Source organism: Hyperolius riggenbachi, chromosome 2, assembly GCF_040937935.1.
Source record: "Hyperolius riggenbachi isolate aHypRig1 chromosome 2, aHypRig1.pri, whole genome shotgun sequence".
In the NCBI taxonomy this organism is placed as follows: Eukaryota; Metazoa; Chordata; class Amphibia; order Anura; family Hyperoliidae; genus Hyperolius; species Hyperolius riggenbachi.
In genome coordinates this window covers 199,582,644-199,605,428 of record NC_090647.1, presented here as the reverse complement: position 1 = coordinate 199,605,428, position 22,785 = coordinate 199,582,644, and the positions used below count along the sequence as shown (strand labels likewise).

Genomic DNA, 22,785 nt, shown 5'->3' with positions numbered 1-22,785 from the left:
ATATACATGAGTTTATACCATATATTGCCTATTGTACAGCACAACAGAAGATGCTGGTAGTATATAAATCAGTAATAGGAATAATATTGCATAGTGTAGTGTAGTGACAAGAAAGCAATGTACACATTTGCACCTACAAGTGCAAATGTAGCGCTTGGGACAGATGCACTAAAATTTCTTTAACACCAGCCTTATCTTATATTTTAATGTATCCAGGTGACTTCATTTTATTTCACTGCTCACTAAATTTAAGCACCCAGAATAATTGCTTTCTGTGCATTTTGTGCCAAATTATGCATAAATGATCTACTTTGGTTTTATTGAATAATTCATGACAGTGCTCTTCTACACACTGTCCATCTGGAAACAGTAAATTCGGGCGCCTGAGGCTAGTGGACAAATCGGCCCCGCCATTCACTTCTATAATAAATATCGTTTAATGGGCGCCCGGTAGGAAAAAAGGGCGCCGGAGAAAACTAACGTTTTAAAAGCGGCGCCCGGAGACTTAATGTTTTATTACTGTTTCTCATGATTACACATTATTTAATGATTTATACATGTTTAAATATTATTTTTAAACGAAAACCAGTACAATATTTTTCCCAAACATTATTTTTAAACGAAAAACATTACTTTTTTTTTTTTTTTACATTATTTTTAAACGAAAAAAATAACAGGGGGGTCTTAGGTTTAGGCACCAACAGGGGGGTCTTAGGTTTAGGCACCAACAGGGGGGTCTTAGGTTTAGGCACCAACAGGGGGTCTTAGGTTTAGGCACCAAAAGGGGGGTCTTAGGTTTAGGCACCAACAGGGGGGTCTTAGGTTTAGGCACCAACAGGGAGGTCTTAGGTTTAGGCACCAACAGGGGGGTCTTAGGTTTAGGCAGTAACAGGGGGGTCTTAGGTTTAGGCACCAACAGGGGGGTCTTAGGTTTAGGCACTAACAGGGGGGTCTAGGGGTTAGGGGTAGGTACAGGGAGGGTTACTTAGGCACCAACAGGGGGGGTCTTAGGTTTAGGCATCAACAGGGGGGTCTAGGGGTTAGGGGTAGGTACAGGGAGGGTTACTTAGTAATTTTTTTTTTAAACGTTATTATGCGTTTCATTATTTAAACGAAAGATTAACGTTTTTACAATTGCCGATTTAATACACATTATTTAATGATTTATAACGTTTAAAAACATTACTTTTAAACGAAATACATTTTTAAACGTAATCCATGTTTATCGTTAAAAACCCGGCGCCCTTTTTTCCCATCGCCCCTTTTTAACGTACGCGTCCATCTAGAGGCAGAAGGGTGCCGGCCAAGGATTGAGAGGTCCAGTACTTTAATATGTGAACTTGAGTGAACCTCCATCCTTACTCACTTTATGATTATGAGCTGTACTTTGTTGGAAGTCTCCTTCCATCTTGAATTCAGAGTGTCTCCCTGCAGTCTGCAGGACTTACTGGAAGGCTTGCTCAGAGAGTTAATTATCTTCACTGAAACTTGAAAATCTTGACTGAAAATCTGTAAATTGATTGAAGCCATCTTGCTTGAAAAGACACCGAATCCAGCATCTTGGCTCACAGAGCTCCAGTGATAAACTGATATATAGCATATTTATACAAATACTGAATAGTCAGGTTATGTGTCAGGGATGTGCCAGCAGTGGGGAAAATTGAAATAGGTTCCAGCAGGGCTTACTGTATCTACTTAAAAGACACCTGAAGTGAAAGAGATATGGAGGCTGCCATATTTACATCCTTCTAAACAATTCCAGTTGTCTGGCTGTCCTGCTGATCTCTTTGGCTGCAGTAGTTTTAGAATCATACACCTGAAAACATGTGGCTAATCCAGACAGACTTCAGTTCGAAAAATCTGATCTGCATGCTTGTTTAGGGTCTATGGGTAAAAGTATCAGAGGCAAATGATCAGCACGATAGCCAGGCAACTGGTATTGTCTAAAAGGAAATAAATATAGCAGCTTCAATACCTCAGTTCAGGGGTCCTTTAATAGCCTTATCTCCACATTTAACACAACATGGGACTTTCAACTATAATGAGAGAGAATGTATCTTTTGAGTCTGCAGTCTTATATTAAAAGTTTTGATGAAGATAAAGGTGTGCATTAAATCAATTGTAATGGCACAGGGACCAGATACACTGAATCATTTTTTTCAATGAGGCAAGTGTAGAGGGAGAAACAGAGAGAAGTATTGTTTTTTTAAACCAATCACCATCCTAAAAGGAGAGAAACTGCAAGAAGCAGGTAACTAAATTCCGTGGTTCATGTTTTATTGGGCAGTTTTCAGAATTGTATCTTGTCTGCTTTTTAACGGACTAGTAAAGCAATGTATATGTTTGCTACTGGATGTGAGGGATGCCCACTTATGGAAGCTCTGTGCTTCCTCACCTGTATCAACTATTTCACTAGCAAGCATAAAGCTACTTCTGACTTATTGTTGTAACGATTGTGGAATTATCTCCGTGGTCAGCGCACAAGATGTGCGCCGACACTGCGGAAATCCTCCACAAACGTCTAAATAACAGAACCCAGCTTTGGTGCAATGCACCTGTAGAGGGGAATTCCCACCGGCAGATGGAGCTGTGGAGTGCAGAGGAATAAACCCTCTGCACTGCCACAGATGCCAGATAGGAATTGTACGAGGGGAAGCAATACAACGCAAGGTAGCCCCTAGTGAGAGAGAGTGAGCACAGAGACAGAATGTATGTATGTCCACCAATCTAGTCGCCATGCGGCGACGGTGAACACACACCAGCGAAGACCAAGTGGGAAAGCAATCGCACGAATGGCGATTGCTAATAGCGACACAAGACTGAGTAAAGACAGAGCAGAGGTGTAGTAAGAAAGACACAGCAAACCATAACCATCAGAACGCCAAGGAAAATAACAAACGCACTAGCTAAACGCGGTCGCCGCACGAGAAGCGCGACAGCGACAAAACACGTTAATGGCACGGTCTCTGCATGAGAAGCGCAACAGAGACAAAACACGCCAACCCTGACTAACAAATGAACCTAACAAAGACGACAGACAAATAACGCGAACGATTGCTAATCGGTTGCCTCCCACCAGACAACAGCAAGGGTTCTTGCTGGACAAGACAGACTAAAGGAGTAACCAGTAGCAACCGCAGCTAAGGTTATACTCCAAGACAGACAAAGGAGATTCACCGCCACTACCGCCAGGGCGAATGCGATCTAGGAACGGGACCAAACGATTTACTGGCAACCGCCGCAGGTGACAGTACAATCGCAGGGGCCAGACAAAAACAGCACAGGAATAAACAGTACAAATAACACAAAGCCTGACTGCACTATAGAGAGTGCAAGATGCACTCCCCAATAATTAACTACACTAGAATCTTCGCCAACAATCAGCAGAGGGGCTGAAACTCCAGGAAAGTTAGCAGGAACAAACCTTCATGACCAGCAGGGAATTCTGGGAGGAAATGGTATTTATACTGCAAGCCATCAAAGGAAGCAGCTAAGCAATTTGCATGACAAGTGGATGCACATTCCTCACCAGCAGAGCAACTCTGAAACTTGCAGAGTGAAGACAGGTCTCTTTTCCAGGGACCTGCAGCACTCAGACCTAGAAAATGGTCAAAAAGCTGTTTGCCTGTGCAGACATAAGAGCAGGTCATTACAATTGTACGTGGTACAGGAAAACATGTGCAGCCCTGAAACTATACAATTATATTTTTATGAACTGCCAGTTCACCTTTCAGTGTTATTAGCCTCTATAGTCATTTTTCAAACTCTAAAAGAGGGCATTAAAATGTCAAGCCTATCTTGATTTTTTTCTCCATTTTTCAAATCCCTAACTAATCTATTTATAGCATTTTGGCTGTATTAGTGCAACGGAGAAACAAACCCCTGGTGTTCACTTTAAGCCAGACTTTAGGAAATAGCTGCACTGATTTCTAATCAAGTATTCATACCCGAGAGGCTGTAAGTTTTGTCTTCAGTTTAATTACAACAGTGATGAGCAAGCAGTGAGAGTGAAGAGAGACTATCTGCATACATGAATACATGACCCTTTTCATCGGGTGATAATTTAAACAACGTAGCGCTAAGGTTATCTGCAAGTACACTCTGCCATTGATAAGACTGACATTTTTTACTTGCTAATAAGGCATTCCTGCTAAACTGACCAAAGCCAAAGACGATTGTTTTTAACGTTTAAAATGTAACAATTTCTCTGAACTAGCTAGTTTTACACAAAGCAGAAACATACTTACCAAAGTGGCAAAAAGATGATATAGAATAAAGTAAATAGCAACCACCGGAGCCCACATAAGGCCAACAGCAATAAGCGTTTGATCCATGACGTCCACCCATCCCTCTTGTGTCAAAATCTGAAACATTGACATGAATGCCTGTGGGGAAGAGATTGAATGCCTTAGTCACAAGCTGAAATCTATAAAGCACTATAAAGACAGATAAGAAGTTGTAGCTATATAATCAGAAGTACAAATATACAATCACAAGTGTATGCTGTAATATTTTGAACAACTGTGAATAGCTTAGTTCTACTCTGGTTCATTTCTGGCCCTTTTGGTGCACCAGGTAAGGCAGTTTTTGTCTCATACAGTATTATGAGTAGGATGAACAAAGCCTACTTAGCACCAATAACAAATTGATGATAGCACCTGCAATATCATTGTTATGTTATGAAGACATCCTTTGTTATGCTAATAAGCCATGGACATTTAAGTGTTAAAATTACCATACATCTCTTTCTTAATGGAAATGGCAACTGTTTTGAAGAAAAAAGCACAGTGTGCTAAGAATAGCTCTGTGATGCATCCTCCTACAGATATTACCCTAGACATCTGCCTGGTTGCTTAAAAATGGCCCTGCTTCTACTTGTTGTCACTTACATACTATGCTGGTAAGGATAACAAAAATACCATGGATGAAGATTGGTCTGGTAAGAATGGTATAATATCATTGGAGGGATTTAAGATATTTTGGTAAAAATAACAAAACTTACTGTATAATATATATAAAATGTCTTAAAGTGGGTCTTTGAACAATAATGCAATGTCTGCATGTTGTTTCATTATGTACAGTATAAGCCATTACTCTGTGGCTATACTGATAATAATGTAATAATAATGTTAACATTTCTATGGTGCTTTTCTCTCCTATGAGTCTCAAAGTACTTGAGAGTTGCATCCATTAAGGGCATGCTCCGAATGCTAACCTGGAGCTCAAGAGAGTCTTGCCCAAGGGCTCTTTGCTGAATACATAACTGGCTCCTGCCAAGATTCAAACCCTGGTTCCTCCAATACAAATGGATACTAGATAGATAATGGTGTACAAACTAGGTATGTCTTTGTGAAACAGTATGGCTCGGTTCATATTGGTACTGAAAATGGTCCCCTTATTGAATCGGAAGCCAGTGGGTAAATGGACATCTAAACGGATTCAAACTGATCTGTTCATCCTATTTTGGTGAGCGGACTGCAAGGGTGTGTGGCACACCATAATGGTCCTATGTACATGGCATGCTGTGTTTGACATTCCTGAGGACCAGACACATTGTGAACAAGGTTTCCATGCTGCGAACCAATGACTAAAAGACTAAGAACCACTTTCAACATTTAAGGCATGTACACGGTAAATAAGGACAGGAATGTACCATTTAGCGTAGCTCAGATAGTAAGAATACAATCATTAAGCCACTGATTGTTAAGATTCTTTCTGGATTTTAGGGTCTAAAAGCGGTGCAATTTTTTCATGCTTTCAGACCCTAAGGGCCTGTTCAGACTATGCGCGTTCCTAGACGTTTTCAGGGAACACGTACGGGTGCCAAAAACGCATAGGAACGGCTCCTAATGCTTTTGAATGGGCTAGTTCACATGTATGCGTATGAGACGCATACGTTTCTCATCCGCATTGCTGCACGCAGTTCTGTGCGTCACGCATAGAAACGGACGCAATGAAAGTCTATGGACGCGTATCAAAAACGCGTACTATTGCGTTTTTAGCGTCCGTTTTCCTCTGCGGTTCCCATAATTCTTTTTTTCCCCTGGGTCACGTGTGTGTGCAAAACGCAATAGAAAACGCATTAGAACGTAAGAAAAACGCATGCGTTTTTCAACTTGCGTTTCTTTGATTTTAAACGCATTCTTCATACGCAGATAGTCTGAACAGGCCCTTACACCTGGAAAAAATCATGCTGCTAGGGAGATCTACAGCAGCCCTAGTAATCACTCACCTCCCTAGGCTCTAGCGCCGCAGTTTTCCCTCCGTCCTCCAGGTGGCGCTGTAACCCTAAGTCGGGGAAGCAGAGCCTCGGAGGAGTGGAAGGATGGCGGCTGACATCCGGAACCCCTGAAAGGTGAGTTTAAAAAGCCCGCTGCATGCATTGCTCTGCATAGAGCTTCTGGCGGCTCCCCCGAGTGCAGGTCGGGGTTACCGCTCTGAGCTGCGGTTTTCCACCATGACGGGGTTACCGCCAAGGAGGTTAATGAGGAACTTCACCATATGACAAAGTAGAAAAAAAAACAGTGACTGTTGAAAGTGTTACCTCCAATAAATATACTATAGCCCAGAGGCAAATTACATTTTACTACTGAGATATCTCCTAGCAGGTAATTATTATATTCTCTTTAAATCACTTTTAAGCATTTTATAATTAAAAAAGTACCTAAACATTGGTGAAAATGTACTATCAAATCTTTTTTGAGTATTTTGTGCTAATGCTAAAGGTATTTTATGGCAAGGTGTAAAAATATCACTTAGGAGAAAACTCAAGAGAAAAAGTCAGTTGCATATGGTCCTATGACCCTTGTTCAATCCACTTTTTTTCCTAAGTTTTCTCCCATGAGATAATTTTTCAGCTTCTGTAAAATAAGTTTTCAACAAGTGTGAAAATATTGCCTAGGAGAAAAAGTGATTAAAGTGAACCAGAGACGAAGCACCATCATGTATTTTACCATATATATCAGTGAGGACATTAGAGAAAACACCTACCCTGCTCTCTGTTTTATTCTTCACTGCTCAGCCTGCTTCTAATCAGCCCTGATAAAATCCCTGACTGAGCATTCAGCCGCGCTTTGCTCCGGAGTCATTATAGCTGAATCTGTGTTCTCTGGTGTCTTTTCAAGCCCAAGCCTGCCCCCTTGTGGCTCTGCTCAGGAATCATTATAGCTGAGTCATTATAGCAAAGCCAGACTGAATGCTCAGTCGAAGATTTAGTCAGTGTTTGCCCATTGTAAAATCTTTTAAACCCCTGATTTACATTCTGACATTTATTACATGGTGACCTTTTTACTGTTGGCAGGTGATGTAGCTGCTGCATGTTTTTTTAGCAGTTGGAAACAGCTGTAACCAGCTATTTCCCACAATGCAGCAAGGTTCACAGACAGGAAACTGCCAAGAGTATGTACTTTTCTTGTTTCTTGTTGGAGGGGTTTCCCCACAATATCAGCCATACAGTGCCCCTGATGGTCTGTTTGTGAAAAGGAATATATTTATCATGTAAAAGGGGGTGTCAGCTACTGATTGGGATAAAGTTCAATTCTTGGTCGGAGTTTCTCTTTAAAATATCTGTGCACACATACTCAGAAGATGTACATTCCTCCTAGAATAAAATGCACTATCAATTACTTTTATCCTATGTCCCTGTTGCAGTAGGCAGTAAAAGTCTGACATATCTGCCAGGTTTTGGACTAGTTCATCTCCTCATAGGAGATTGTCAGTTTTATTTATTTTCAAAGCCACTTACTGAACAGCAGTTGCTAAGTCAAACTGCCAAAATAGTGTGCAAATGAGTGGGGAGGTTAGATTGTTAATACTATTATTATTATTGATTTACAAAGCGCCAACACATTCCGTGGCGCTGTACAAAGTAAGAAATGAACATGGTACATACAGTGTTGCCCATAATTATTCATACCTCTGACAAATTATGACTTAAAGTTACTTTTATTCAAGCAGCAAGTCATTTTTGGACTGGAAATGAAATAGGTGTCTCTCCAAAAATAACAAGACGATGTACAAAAAGCTTTATTGTGGAGAAAAACATTTCTCAGCTTTTATTTACATTTGAGCAAAAAGTGTCCAGTCCAAAATTATTCATACCCTTCTCAATAATCAATAGAAAAGCCTTTATTGGCTGTTACAGCAATCAAACGCTTCCTATAATCGCAGACCAGTTTTTTGCATGTCTCCAAAGTATTTTTTACCCATTCATCTTTAGCAATGAACTCCAAATCTTTCAGGTTGGAGGGTCTTCTTGCCACACCCTGACCTTTAGCTCGCTTCACAGATTCTCAATTTAAATCAAGTCAGGACTCTGGTCGGGCCACTTCAAAACGTTAATGTTGTTGTCTGCTAACAATTTTTTCACCACTTTTTCTGTGTGTTTTGGGTCGTTGTCATGCTGCAATGTCCACTGGTGCCCAAGGCCAAGTTTCTCTGCAGACTGCCTGATGTTGTTGTTGAGAATCCTCATGTATTGCTCTTTTTTCATAGTGCTGTTTACTTTGATTAGGTTCCCTGGTCCATTGGCTGAAAAACACCTCCAAAGCATTAGGTTCCCACCACCATGTTTGACAGTGGGGATGGTGTTCTTTGGGTTGAAGACTTCATCTTTTTTACACCAAATAAAGGAAACATTGGCCTCGATTCATAAAGCATTCCCGCATGCGGGAATGCAGAAAACGGCACACTTTACCGACCACACAGCAAGATCTGTATTCATAAAGGCTTTTCCGCATGAAAAGCCGACATTCGCGAGCAAAGTGATAAATCACCGCCTTGCGCGGTGATTATCACAGCAAAAGTAACAAGTGGTCAATTCATAAAAATTAGAGGTAGCGGTATGCGGACGGGTATTACCGCTACCTCTGATGTGGCGAGAAGCGTGCGGAATCCGTTGCAGTGAATGGGACAGACCTCCCAAGCAGCTGCAGAGAGAACACCGCACGGAGGGATTCCGCCTGCTTCTCCGGCTTCCGCATGTCTCCCGACAGCCTAACGCCTGCCTACAGCGGAGTATCTCCGCACGCCTGTCACAACAGGCAACATTTTTATGAATTACCACCCTGAAGGCGGAAATACCGACAGCGGTGTTTCCCCGCTCGACTTTCCCCGCTCGCAGGCACTTTTATGAATCGAGGCCAATGTGACCAAACAATTGATTTTTTGTTTCATCGACCATAACAAAGAAGACTTCTTCTTTGTCCAGATGAGCATTTGCAAAGATCAAGCGATCTTTTGTGACGTCCTCCTTGGTTTGCATCTATGGAACCCAGCATTGTGCAGTGTCCGTTGGTATGTCTGCCTTGAGACATTGTCACCAGCACAGCCCAGGTTCACCAGGATGTTCTTGGTGGTGATCCTTGGATTATATTTGACCTCTCTCACCATCCTCCTGGCCAGCACAGGTGTCACTTTTGACATCCTCTGAGATTTCCACAGTGCAGAACAGCTTGTATTTTTTAATAATACTTTGCACTGGAGCTACTGGAACTTGAAAACATTTAAAAATGGCCTTGTAGCCCTTTTGGACTGGATACATTTTGCTCAAATGTAAATAAAAGCTGAGAAATGTTTTTCCCCCACAATAATGCCTCTTGTACATCGTCTTATTATCTTTTGGGAGACACCAATGTCATTTCCCGTCAAAAAATGACTTGTTGGTCGAATAAAAGTAACTTTAAGTCAAAATTTGCCAGGGGTATGAATAATTATGGGCCTCACTGTAATAATACAGAGAAATGGTATGTACCAATATAAAAAATACACGAATGGTGCAAAATACAGAATCGATACAAAATACAAAATTGGTAATTACAGTGGCAAAAGTAACATGATGAATAAAATTGAACAGAATCCTCCATACTCTTTCCATACGATTAAAATCAAAATCCATTTATTAAATGAGCAATAAAAAAATAGCACAAAGCATGGCAAATGTATAATGGATTCCAAGACACAAAAGGGGGACAGCTATGTATAAATTCTTTCCAAGCAATGCTTTTGTAAAGAATAAAGGAGATACATGAAATACCCCATGAGGAGATAGACTAGTTCAAAACCTGTCATATCTGTCAGATTTTTACTGCCCACTATGGGCTTGATTCACAAAGCAGTGCTAACCTACGTAGCACGTCTAAAGTCTTTAGACGTGCTAACCAGGGTGCTAAGTAGGTTAGCACCGGATTTCTCAATCAGATCGCGCGCAAAGTTTTGTGCGCAAAGTCCTATGCGCGCACTAAGTTCCATAGGCTTTAATGGGCACTTCGCACGGAGCGCCCTGCGCTCTGTGCAGTGCGCGCGTAAAGTTTTACGCACATAAAGTTTTGCGCGCATAAAGTTTTGTGCGCGAAAAGCTGGTTTAGACGTGCTAAGGGGGTTTTCACAGGCGTGCTAACAGTTAGCACCGCTTTGTGAATCAAGCCCCATAAGTGACAGCAATATGGGAAAAAAGTAATTCATAGTGCATTTTAATCAGGGAGAAATATACTTACAGAGTGCATATACAAGTATTTTAAACAAATTTTGTAATAGTGGTCCTTTTAAAATGTTTTGTACATATCAAAGTGTAAAGAGAACTAACTACAAATTCCTATGAATTAGTAAACAAGCATCTGAAATGAGTCATTGCAATCCTTGCTGGATTCTGGTGTTTTTTTGGCAAATATTTGTGACCCACTCATGTTCATTAACATGTCCTAGTGTTAAAATCCAGTAATATCTAGACCTAAAGCCAAACGCTAATGAAAAAATCAGTTTAGATAGTGTGAAAATGGGCTAGAACCTCTTTTGGACTTCTAATGCTACTTGTGTCACCATTGGAAAGATCTTCTCTCAATTTCTGTGGGACCTTTACTGGCCTCCAAAGCTATCAGGGACATGAAATAAGAGTCATCCTTACGTTATAACACTTCTTTACTGCACAAAAGGACTGTACATATTGTTGTCAGGGCCATGTCTAGGCATTTTGGTGCCCAAGGCAAAGCACTCCCATCCCATTATCCCCTCCCCCTCCCCACAGGTGCGCCTGCACACACACACACACTTTACAAAAAAAGAAATATTATATTTTTTATGTACAGCCTGGGTCTTTACAAGTCTAAATATTGTCCTAGAAATGCAGAACAGTTGCATCAATCAATATAGATGATCTAAAACAATGAATGCGTAATATGTTGTCAGCGCTGCGTAGTATGTTGGCGCTTTATAAATACAATAAATAAATAAATTAGCACTTTAATAAGATTTAATAGATAATTGTTATCCTATCCCTTTTGTTAGGCAAATCAGCAGTCCCTATTTAGGAGTTAAGATTTAATGCAAGCAGCAGTCGTGTATAAAAGTCCCATGAAACTCTGCACTAAGAATAGCTCTGTGGTGTCCCTCCTTCTGGTGTCACCCCAGGCATCTGCCTGGTGTGCCTAAACCTAAAACAGCCCTGATTGTTGTCTATGCCCCTATTGGAAACATTTAAACACTTCATGTTAGGACATGATGTAGGGGGAATTCTGTTAGATGTTAACACACAATGTAGAAAAACCATAAAGCATTCTATCCTTTCCACACAAACCAAAAGTAAAATATATTTTCCTGCAGTGACGCTTAAAGCAAATTGCAAAAACAGTGTAGAAAAAGCCATCCAGCAGTTCACTCTCTTTCATGTATTTTTCATTAATGTCCATTCCATGAACATGTTGCAGATGGTTCACTAGGTGGGTGGTGTGCTTCCTTGCTAAAACTAGTTTTCTTCCAAAAACTGTAGTTGAAAATCTAGCAAGTGACACCAAAAACACTTTGAAAAGTGACGGAAAGCAGCTCAAGGAGATTATGCTGTGTGCTTCACACTCTATGATCATCCAGAATACTCATTTGAGTTAAAAAGGTAAACCTCCATCAGCTTATGCTAAAATGAATCTGAAAGGCAACCATCAAACTGACAGAGCCAGCAGCTGTGAAAATGAAATGTTGAGATTTATGTTAATGTGGAATTTCCGAGTAATACGCAGTACCATATAGGACAGACTGTCAACTTTCCTTACATGAAATTGCCTATTATTGTACTTAAATTGTGCACCATTCAGGCATACATTATTCTTATAACACTTCCTAAAATTAGTAATAAAATTAGTAATAACAATTGTATTTCTCCTGCGCACCTTGCTTGATATCCTTTAGGTTATTGATATATAGAAAAATTCAGAAAGGAATAATGTTAATTTTTTTTTACCGCTTTGCTTTATGTGAACACAATGGCCTCAATTCACTAAGCTTATCTCCTGTCTTTAATAATTCTTCTAGAGTTGTTACCATGGTGATAAGGTTTGTAGTATTCAGGAAACATTTTACCTCAGGCAAGCCTAAAGTTAACTCTTCTGTCTTTAAGTTAACTCTCCTATCCTTAAAATAACTCCAGAGTTAAAGACAGGCTGTTAATTAACTGCGTGTGAAAACAACTACAGAGGAGGTAAATTAACTACAGAGGAGGTAAATTAACTACAGAGGAACTTAAGGAATGGAGAGATAAGATAACTCTCTCACTGTGTGGAGGTAAGTTTTCTCTTGCCTTATTATCTCCAGCATGATCTTAGTGAATTGAGGCCAATGTAACTTCCCTGTTAAAATGTACCTCAAGTGACAGGTAAATTGACAGAATAAACGTGTATGCACAGTGCCAATACTGCACGGAACTTGCCTGTATTCCTTTTTTTCCCTTTTTATTGTAAGGGTTAATAATACATAGCTATAAATCACAGTTTATCTGCAGTCCTCCCTGATACCCAATGGGGCTAAATTCAAGTCTGCAATGCAGTGTTCTAGGACTGCAGTGCTTCTTAATGGGCCAGTTCACACTGTACCTTTCTGTTTGAGTTTTTTGTGCTCTGTTGTAAAACAAGTCTGATATTTAGGAAAGCACAGTCGCATTGTCATTTATTTGAATGTTATTTAATGTCACAACTCCATTGTAGACAAGGAGCATATCCTGCAATGAATCTTGTCATCAGTCAAAATGGATGTAGTACTGTCTGGCATAGCATGAACCCAACCTTAGAGGTCATAAAACTAGGAGTGTGGTTATAACAAACATTCTGACAGCAGAGAAGAGAAAACAAGTTCAATAGATCTTCATTAGGGCTAGTTCACAGGGGTTCCTGCCTGGCATCTCATTTTGAACACCATTGTTTTTCTGCACACAAAGGCCAGCTTAAAAAGCTGAAGCGTTTATTGTCATTTAATGTCATTTGAGGTTGTTCATCAGTGCTGCATTTGAAAGTGTCTCGTTTGCTGAGCTTTTGATGACTTTTAAGAAAATGGCAGGAAGTAGGTGTTTTTTTTCCCTCCAAACAACATTAGTGGTGTATACAAGCGTTTGACAGAGTTTGAGGGATTTTGCTGGTGTTCAACTGCACCGTCAGCAAATGAAACTGACTTGTAAATGCTGCTCGTTGTGTCCAAGACGAGATGAGACCACAGGACCGACCGCAGCACTTACACAGACGACAACAACTGCTGGCACCAACGTTTAAAAAATGCTTACCGGTATATACTTCTTTTTGGTCCCTTTTATCCCCCTATACATTCCTTCTAGTTTGGGTCACCCTGAGCTGCTTGGTTACTCTGTTGTACTGGTCCAAGCCCTATCTCATACAGTCTTATCAATCCCTGCCATGTACTGATGAGGACCAAAAGTCCGAAACAGACTGTCTACATGTGGGGTTGATATGGCTGTGTAAAATTTAAAGCTATAAGGCTTCCTATACACCAGTGGATCTGAATGCTTGCCTGGCTTAAAAAGGGTGAAAAGGGATATTCAGTAGTGCATTGTGGGTAACGACAAATGTTCACTTAAAGCTGAATTATTGCAAATGTCCTTCTGTTTTAAGAAGGCAAATTACACCAAGCATTGCTTTTTTTAGTAGGAGGGCTTTTTGGTCCCTTTTATCCCCTATACATTCCTAGTAGTTTGGATCACCCTGAGCTGCTTGGTTACTCTGTTATACTTATATGAATGGAATGGTGATAGATCACTTTTAAACATAATTTTTGTCAGCCACTGGAAACTATGCATTTACCGCCCTGCAAGTGTCTGTCTGAATCACCCCCTACCCTGGTACAGAGCTAAATAAATACTGGCACCAGGCATAATTTGAACCCTGTTTTCCTATACTATCCAGAGGCTGTAGGCAAAGTATGCTTCTCAACTGCAATACATGAAGACATGGCTAAAATAGAAAAAACTAGGACTGAAAAAATGGCAAAGTGATTAGGGGTATTATACAGTATATCCTCTACTGAACACAGCAGCAGAATCAGTGATTTATACAGTAGATGAGACGTGAGCTGTAATGGGCAGCCCCATGGCATAGTGGTTTGCACCCTCACCTTGCAGCGCTGGGTCTCCAGTTTGAATCCCAGCCAGGGCACTATCGGTAGGGAGTTTGTATGTTCTCCCCATGTCTGTTTCTTCCCACATCCCAAAAAACATACAGATAAGTTAAAGAGACACTGAAGTCTCTTAAAAATCCTTTCTTTATCACAAAATATTGTTTAACATATTAGCCCTAACTAAACCGCTGCATCCCCGTCGCTGTACACTATCTAAATCCCCCCAAACTCCCCCCTCCCTCTCCCCTGCAAAATCCACAACTTTCTTGGTCGTGGATTTTGCTGCTGTTGGAGGCAGAGCTATGAGCCGCAGCTCTGCCTCCATGCCCGTCTATCAGTGGCGGATCTTCGCTAACAGATGCGCTGAGAGGCAGGGCTGCGGCTCATAGCTCTGCCTCTCATGGAAGCGATGCCTGGATTTCCCCCTGGCGAGATAGGGGGGATTTAAATAGTGTACAGCGGCGGGAATGGGGCGGTTTAGTTAGGGCTAACATGTTAAACAATATTTTGTGATAAAAAAAGGATTTTTAAAAGACTTCAGACTACAATACATACACTACATGATACATACATAGACATGTATAGATATATGGATAAGTTAAGTGACAAGACACTATACTGTGGTAGATGTTGACGCTAAATAAATACTAAAAAATAATAATAGAGTTTGTATCCTCCAGATTACTAAAACGCCTTTTACAAAGCCCCCCCTTAGGTTGTGCCATCATTATGTTAGTTTGTAACAAGAATATATTGTAACAAGAATATGATAGACAGTATCATAAAAAATGTACTTTTAAAATTAGATTGAAGATTGCTGAAATTGATTGTCATACGGTGAAAGGGTAAAATCATTTGTTTAAATTAAATGGTTTTCGAAAGTTGTGGATATGACTGACAAGGGCAAGTACTGGTAGATCATCTTGGCATTACATTTGCATCACATTCACTTAGTTGTTAAGTTGACTGGGGAGATGAATTAATAGCTGAAATGATAGCTGAAATTGCTCAGATGAATTCTATAGCCATAGTATGTAAGATAAAAAAGAACACAAAACAGCCACTGTTATTTACCTAGTCACTTGCTAACAAAAACTTCCACACTCAATTTAAAATTTGGGCGAGCCCAGAATATGAATACCAGGCACAAATGTTTTCACAGAGAGTTACCACTCCGGTCTGCAAGCATGTGCAGATTGGGGGGGGGGGGTTCAATAAAGGGACCTCTATGGCCACATGGCACCCAGTACTTACACGGTACCAAGTTCCCTCCATAGCCAGCACATGTCCCCCACACGGGATTTAGTACCCTCCATGCCTAGCAACCAGCTCCCATATGGCACCCAGTACTCACTGCTGGGAGATAGAGATGGCTCGAACCTCTGATTTTCGGTTCGCGAACCTCAAACGCGAACCTCCGCAAAAAGTTAGCGAACATGCGAACTTCCGCGAACTGTAATAGACTTCAATGGGGAGGCGAACTTCAAAAATTAGAGACATTTATGCTGGCCACAAAAGTGATGGAAAAGATGTTTCAAGGGGTCTAACATCTGAGTTTTTGCATGGGGGAGTGGGATACACGCCAAAAGTCCAGAGGAAAAAACGTTTTAAGGGCAGAAATCACATTGCATGCTAAATTGGAGGCCTAAAGTGCTTTACAAAATTTTGCATGTGTACACATCAATCAGGTAGTGTAATTAGTGTACTGCTTCACACTGACAGACCAAACTCACTGTGTAACGTACCACACACAGCAGTTTGTGTAGTGACGGCCGTGCTGGACTGGTGCGCACCATGACGAGAGTGCAGGTGATGGTGGCTGATCAAATTTGGTCTGTCCACAATGAAGCAACGACCTCATTATCTTGGGTGTGCCCCCCCGAGACACTCATATAGCCGTCAGTCATTGCTTTATTGTGATACAGTGGTGCTCACCGCCAGGTCGTGATCACGCTTACGTGTGGATTCACAACCATTTTGACGCATTCCGCCTCGGACACGCTAAGCCGTGAATAGATTTTCAACCACGAAAATCTACTTCGGCTTCGCGTGAATGCGGACAGAAATCCGCATTCACGCTCGTGAAACCCGGTGCTGAAGTCGTGGTTTGCGGAAATGCGTCAAACTATGCGGAAGTGACACATTGCAGGCCAATCAGAGTGCCCCAGCCAGGCCCTAGCAACCAATCAGAGGAGGGGAGCTATGCCCTCCCCTCCTGAATATAAAGCGGCGGCCATGATGGAAAAGCTCTGTCCCTGCTAGACTGTGGTGCTGAGAGGATTATCTCCAGGCCATTGTTGTTTGAGCAAGTGCATTTATTGTGTTAAAAACAAAGCGTTTTTTTTGCTAACACTGCTCTTATACTGTACACAGTTAGCTAGTCAGTGAGTGATTGCTGTAGTTAGTTGTAGTCAGTGTAGTGTAGTGGGAGTGTGGGAGTCTAGTGATTATTTAACTGTGTGTAGTGCAGGCAGGTTCAGTGCTGCAGTGTAGTCAGTGTAGTGGGAGTGGGGATTATCTGTGTGTAGTGCAGGCAGGCAGGTTAGTGCAGCTGCAGTGTTCACTTGCATATTCCAGTGACAGTTATACACTTGTACTATTTGCAGGCAGCCAGTCACACCGCCGGCGCCGCCACTCTCTGCCAGCGCTGTTCATTCATTCTGTCAGTGACCTTGTGCCGTGCCCAGTGCCCACTGCTCGCTCGCTGGCATATGAGCATCTCATTACACAGTGTGACATCCTTGTGTGCCCACTGCATCCTTCAGTGACCTAGTTGTATATCCAGTGCCCACTGCTGTGCCCACTGCATCCTTCAGTGACCTTGTACTGTGCCCACTGCATCCTTCAGTGACCTAGTTGTATATCCAGTGCCCACTGCTGTGCCCACTGCATCCTTCAGTGACCTTGTACTGTGCCCACTGCATCCTTCAGTGACCTAGTTGTATATCCAGTGCCCACTGCTGTGCCCACTGCATCCTTCAGTGACCTTGTACTGTGCCCACTGCATCCTTCAGTGACCTAGTTGTATATCCAGTGCCCACTGCTGTGCCCACTACATCCTTCAGTGACCTTGTACTGTGCCCACTGCATCCGTCAGTGACCTTGTACTGTGCCCACTGCATCCTTCAGTGACCTAGTTGTATATCCAGTGCCCACTGCTGTGCCCACTGCATCCTTCAGTGACCTTGTACTGTGCCCACTGCATCCTTCAGTGACCTTGTACTGTGCCCACTGCATCCTTCAGTGACCTAGTTGTATATCCAGTGCCCACTGCTGTGCCCACTGCATCCTTCAGTGACCTTGTACTGTGACCACTGCATCCTTCAGTGACCTTGTACTGTGCCCACTGCATCCTTCAGTGACCTAGTTGTATATCCAGTGCCCACTGCTGTGCCCACTGCATCCTTCAGTGACCTTGTACTGTGCCCACTGCATCCTTCAGTGACCTAGTTGTATATCCAGTGCCCACTGCTGTGCCCACTGCATCCTTCAGTGACCTTGTACTGTGACCACTGCATCCTTCAGTGACCTTGTACTGTGCCCACTGCATCCTTCAGTGACCTAGTTGTATATCCAGTGCCCACTGCTGTGCCCACTGCATCCTTCAGTGACCTTGTACTGTGCCCACTGCATCCTTCAGTGACCTAGTTGTATATCCAGTGCCCACTGCTGTGCCCACTGCATCCTTCAGTGACCTTGTACTGTGCCCACTGCATCCTTCAGTGCCGTTGTACTGTGCCTGGTGCATCCTTCAGTGACCTTGTACTGTGCCCACTGCATCCAGTGATTCATTACTAGCAACATGTCTGGCAGGGTTTCGCGGGGTGAGAGGAAAGGGAGTTCAATTGCCTCAGCCACTTCTGGGACTGCTCCACGTCCAGGGAGAGGACGCCCAGCTGTACGTGGTCGTGATGCAGCAGAAAGGGGGGCAGCAAAGCCTGGGCCGAGTCAGCGGACGCCATTGTCCAAATATTTTAAAGTTTCTGGTCCCCGTGTGGTGGTTGAGCAAATGGAACCTGACGTACTCATGGACATCATGACTTCCTCCCAGACCTCTACTGTGAGCACCACTCCAAGCAGCAGCAGCAGCAGCAGCCAATGTCCCACGCTTGTTGTGACATCCACCCCAGCACCCACTGGTCAGCAGCCCTCCCAGGATGACAGCGTTCTGTCCCTCAGTCCGGCTTCTGGGAACCTGCTGATGCAAGAAGCTCAGGACTTACTGGGGACTGATGTGGCAGAGATTGAGATCGGGCCCCAATCACAAGCGTTGTTGAGTTCTGGTGATGAAGAATAGGGGTCTGTGTCTGGGGATGTAGGGACAGAAGAGGAGGCGGGGGAGTCAGAGGAAGAGCTGGATTATGATGATGCTGCTGATGATGACGACGTTGTGGACCCTAACTATGTGCAGCCTGCTGAGTCCGTGGAAGAATGGTCAGAGGCAGAGCAGGATGACGAGTCACTTCGGCCTAGGCAAGGATATCGCCATATGTCAGGCAGGGGCAGGGGCATCGGCAGCAGTGGGCGTGGAGGAAGTAGACAGGACACTGCTTCAGCCGGCACCACCACCATGCAACCCCCGGCAACTACTACCACACATTGTTCCGCTGCACCCTCTGCTAGTGGGGGCCGCAGTAAATTAAAGTCACCAGTGTGGGATTGCTTTGACGAATGTACTGATGACAAAAGGTATGCGGTGTGCAGGTTATGCAGCAAAAGATTGAGCCGTGGGAAAAGTCTGAGCAAGATGGGTACCTCATCCCTCCAGGGCCACCTGAGAAGCCGCCACTGCCGCGAGTATGCGGACTTTAAGAGGAAGCAGGCACTGCTGGCAGGGGTTCCTGAGAGCAGAAGGCCCACCAGCGCAGCAGCATCATCCCTCCCTCAGGGTCGTGAATCCCCCACAGCAGCAGCAGTAGTAGCACGCAAGCGCTCTTCCACCTCGGCTACTCAGGACACAGACATTGAGGCTGGCAGCCAGTGTTCGTCTCTCTCCTCTGTCTCCCCTGCATCCCAGCGTCGTCAGACCCTGCTGAGCGACACCTTTCAGGGTCTGACCAAGCCTCTGCCTCCAAGCCACAGGCGGATCCGCAAACTAAATGGCTTGCTGGCCCGGGCCATGGCATCACAGCTGCTTACCTACTCCCTGGTGCAGGAGGGGAGCGCCATGCGGACGCTGCTCCAATTTGGCATCCCCGAGTGGCAAGTCCCCAGTCGCCACTATTTCAGCAGGAGCACGATCCCAGCACTCCACAAGTTTGCGGTGGAAAACGTGGCCCGTTCCCTGGACTACTCTGTGGGCAAGCGGGTCCACGTGACCATGGACTCGTGGAGTAGCAGATTTGGGACAGGTCGCTACCTGTCCTTTACGGCCCACTGGGTGACACTGATGGAAGGGAGGGAGGACAAGAGCGCATCAGCCCAGCTAGTGGTGCCACCACGTGGGATCAGGGGGGATGCAGAAGGGTCCTGTCACGACACTCCCTCTGCACCCGGAAAGCAAGCCCGCCTCGGCAGCAGCAGCGCCAAGCCTCGGCACTGCCAAGCCCTTTTAAAATTGGTGACCCTGGGGAAGGAGAGGCTTACGGCCACCAACGTCCTGGCCGCCCTCAGGAAGCAGGAGCAGAGGTGGCTGACCCCCAGAGGCCTGGAAGTGGGGTATGTGGCAGCCGATAACGGGGCCAACCTGGTGGCAGCAGTGCAGCAGGGAAACCTCCAGCACATCCCCTGCTTGGCCCACGTGCTCAATCTTGTGGTGCAGCGCTTCTTGCGCACCTACCAGGGGATGAGCGAGCTGCTGCAGGATGCCCGGGCGGTGGTACGCTTTTTCCGCCTGTCAGCCACTGCCTCTGCACTCTTGTCCACCTTACAGCAGCAGTATGGAAGGCCACAACACCGGATGATCATCGACATGCCAGTTCGCTGGAATTCGACTCTGGCCATGTTGGAGCGGCTGTGTCAGCACAGGCTGGCTCTTAGGGCCTACATGCTAGACCCAAGTGTCCCCAGCAACCTGCAAGTCCCCATGATTACTGCCACTCAGTGGACACTGATGCAGCAAGTATGCCTGGTGCTGAGTCCCTTCCTGGAGGCAACCAAGATGGTCAGTGAGGAGCGGGCCTCTGTGTGCCAGTGGGTGCCCTTGGTTTGTCTACTGGAGCAGGCAATGGACAATTTAATTGAGCGTGGGGATGAAGCCCTGAGGCAGTTGGAAGAACAGGAGCAGATGGCAGCACAGTCCAGCTCAGAGGAGGGCTCACAGCAGGTAGTGGAAGAGTTGGAGGTCCCTAACCTGAATGAGGAGGAGGAGGAGGAGCAGAGTGCAGCAGGCGTTGTATGTGGATGGCGGTTTGAGGAGGACAACGACATGGCACAGGAAGAGGATAGGCATGCGTTATGGGACAATGGCGAGGACGAGGAAGATCTTGCTGGCAGGGCCCACTTGTTTCCCATGGCTGTGCACATGTTGCGCTGCCTTCGCAGGGACCCCCGGGTGATCCAGATGCGTTCAAGGGAGGACATCTGGATTACCTTGATGCTTGATCCCCGTCTGAAGGGGAAGCTGGGAGACTTAATGACGCCATCCACCACCGAGCAACGCACAAGGGAGTTGAAGGAGGCCCTTGTGCGCAGACTACTGGAAGCATTCCCCCAGCCTTCCACCCCCACTGTAACTGCTCTGCCAAGCCAGCAAGAGGTGCCTGCCAATGCCACTAGCAGCACAACAACAACCACCAGCAGCAGCAGCAGCAACTGGCGCCCCGGAGACCTGAAGAGCCTAAGCAAGAGCCTGTATGCAGTGCAGCAGCCCAGAACAGAGGTGCCCGCCACAGCATCCACCACCAACCAGCACAAGCAACGACTGACCACCATGGTGTCTGACTATATGGGGTCATCCAGCGGGCTCAATGACACCGACAGCCCCGTGGACCCCTTGGAGTACTGGGTCAAGAGACTGGACATCTGGAGCGAGCTTTCCCAGTACGCCCTGGAACTCCTATCCTGCCCTCCTTCCAGTGTCCTCTCAGAGAGATGCTTTAGTGCGGCCGGTGGCGTGGTCACAGAGAAGCGCTCTCGGCTCTCCCACGCCTCTGTGGACAAACTCACCTTCCTGAAAATCAAACAGGCTTGGGTGGAAGGTGAGTTCCTGGCCCCTATTGTCGGACACAGGGGGACATGAAGTGGCTGCTGCATGTGCTGTTGTTAACTATGCCTGCCTTTATAAAGACAGTTACTACCTGCCTAGTGCCTACCTTGGTTAATTTTTTGGTGTTATGGTACTACTACCAGTAAGTTGCCATGGTCCTCCTTCTGAGCTGCTGAACTGACCGCCCGCTTTGTCCTCCTGACTCAGTCGCTACTACACTCTGCGTTATCACTGCCCGGGTCACCGGGTGCATTTAATTTTTTGGCCAGCACTATGACGCTGTGCTGCTACTACTACCACCAGTATGTTGCCATGGTCCTTCTGTGCTGCTGCTGCTGAACTGAACGCCCGCTTTGTCCTCCTCCTCCTCCTGACTCAGTCGCTACCACGGTACCACCAATGCACTCTGTCTGCGTTATCACTGCCCGGGTCACCGGGTGCATTTAATTTTTTGGCCAGCACTATGACGCTGTGCTGCTACTACTACCACCAGTATGTTGCCATGGTCCTTCTGTGCTGCTGCTGCTGCTGCTGAACTGAACGCCTGCTTTGTCCTCCTCCTCCTCCTGACTCAGTCGCTACCACGGTACCACCAATGCACTCTGTCTGCGTTATCACTGCCCGGGTCACCGGGTGCATTTAATTTTTTGGCCAGAACTATGACGCTGTGCTGCTACTACTACCACCAGTATGTTGCCATGGTCCTTCTGTGCTGCTGCTGCTGCTGCTGAACTGAACGGCCGCTTTGTCCTCCTCCTCCTCCTCACTCAGTCGCTACCACGGTACCACCAATGTACTCTGTCTGCGTTATCACTGCCCGGGTCACCGGGTGCATTTAATTTTTTGGCCAGCACTATGACGCTGTGCTGCTACTGCTACTACTACCACCAGTATGTTGGCATGGTTCTTATGTGCTGCTGCTGCTGAACTGACCGCCCGCATTGTCCTCCTCCTCCTGACTCAGTCGCTTCCCGCTGCTGCACTCTGCGTTCACACTGCCCGGGTCACCGGGTGCATTTAATTTTTTGGCCAGCACTATGACGCTGTGCTGCTACTACTACCACCAGTATGTTGCCATGGTCCTTCTGTGCTGCTGCTGCTGCTGAACTGAACGCCCGCTTTGTCCTCCTCCTCCTCCTGACTCAGTCGCTACCACGGTACCACCAATGCACTCTGTCTGCGTTATCACGGCCCGGGTCACCGGGTGCATTTAATTTTTTGGCCAGAACTATGACACTGTGCTACTACTACTACCA

At 45.0% G+C, this 22,785-nt stretch overlaps 1 protein-coding gene across 8 annotated transcripts in view; it reads right to left on the bottom strand.

Annotated features, from left to right (window-relative positions):
* The window catches only part of NALCN (sodium leak channel, non-selective), a 640,650-nt gene that overhangs the window by 330,352 nt on the left and 287,513 nt on the right, over positions 1-22,785 (bottom strand). For all 8 annotated transcript variants that reach the window (XM_068267982.1, XM_068267985.1, XM_068267987.1 and 5 more), the window contains one exon: positions 4,248-4,385. In XM_068267982.1, coding sequence (XP_068124083.1) covers positions 4,248-4,385 — 138 coding nt within the window. The remainder of the gene's footprint in view (positions 1-4,247; positions 4,386-22,785) is intronic.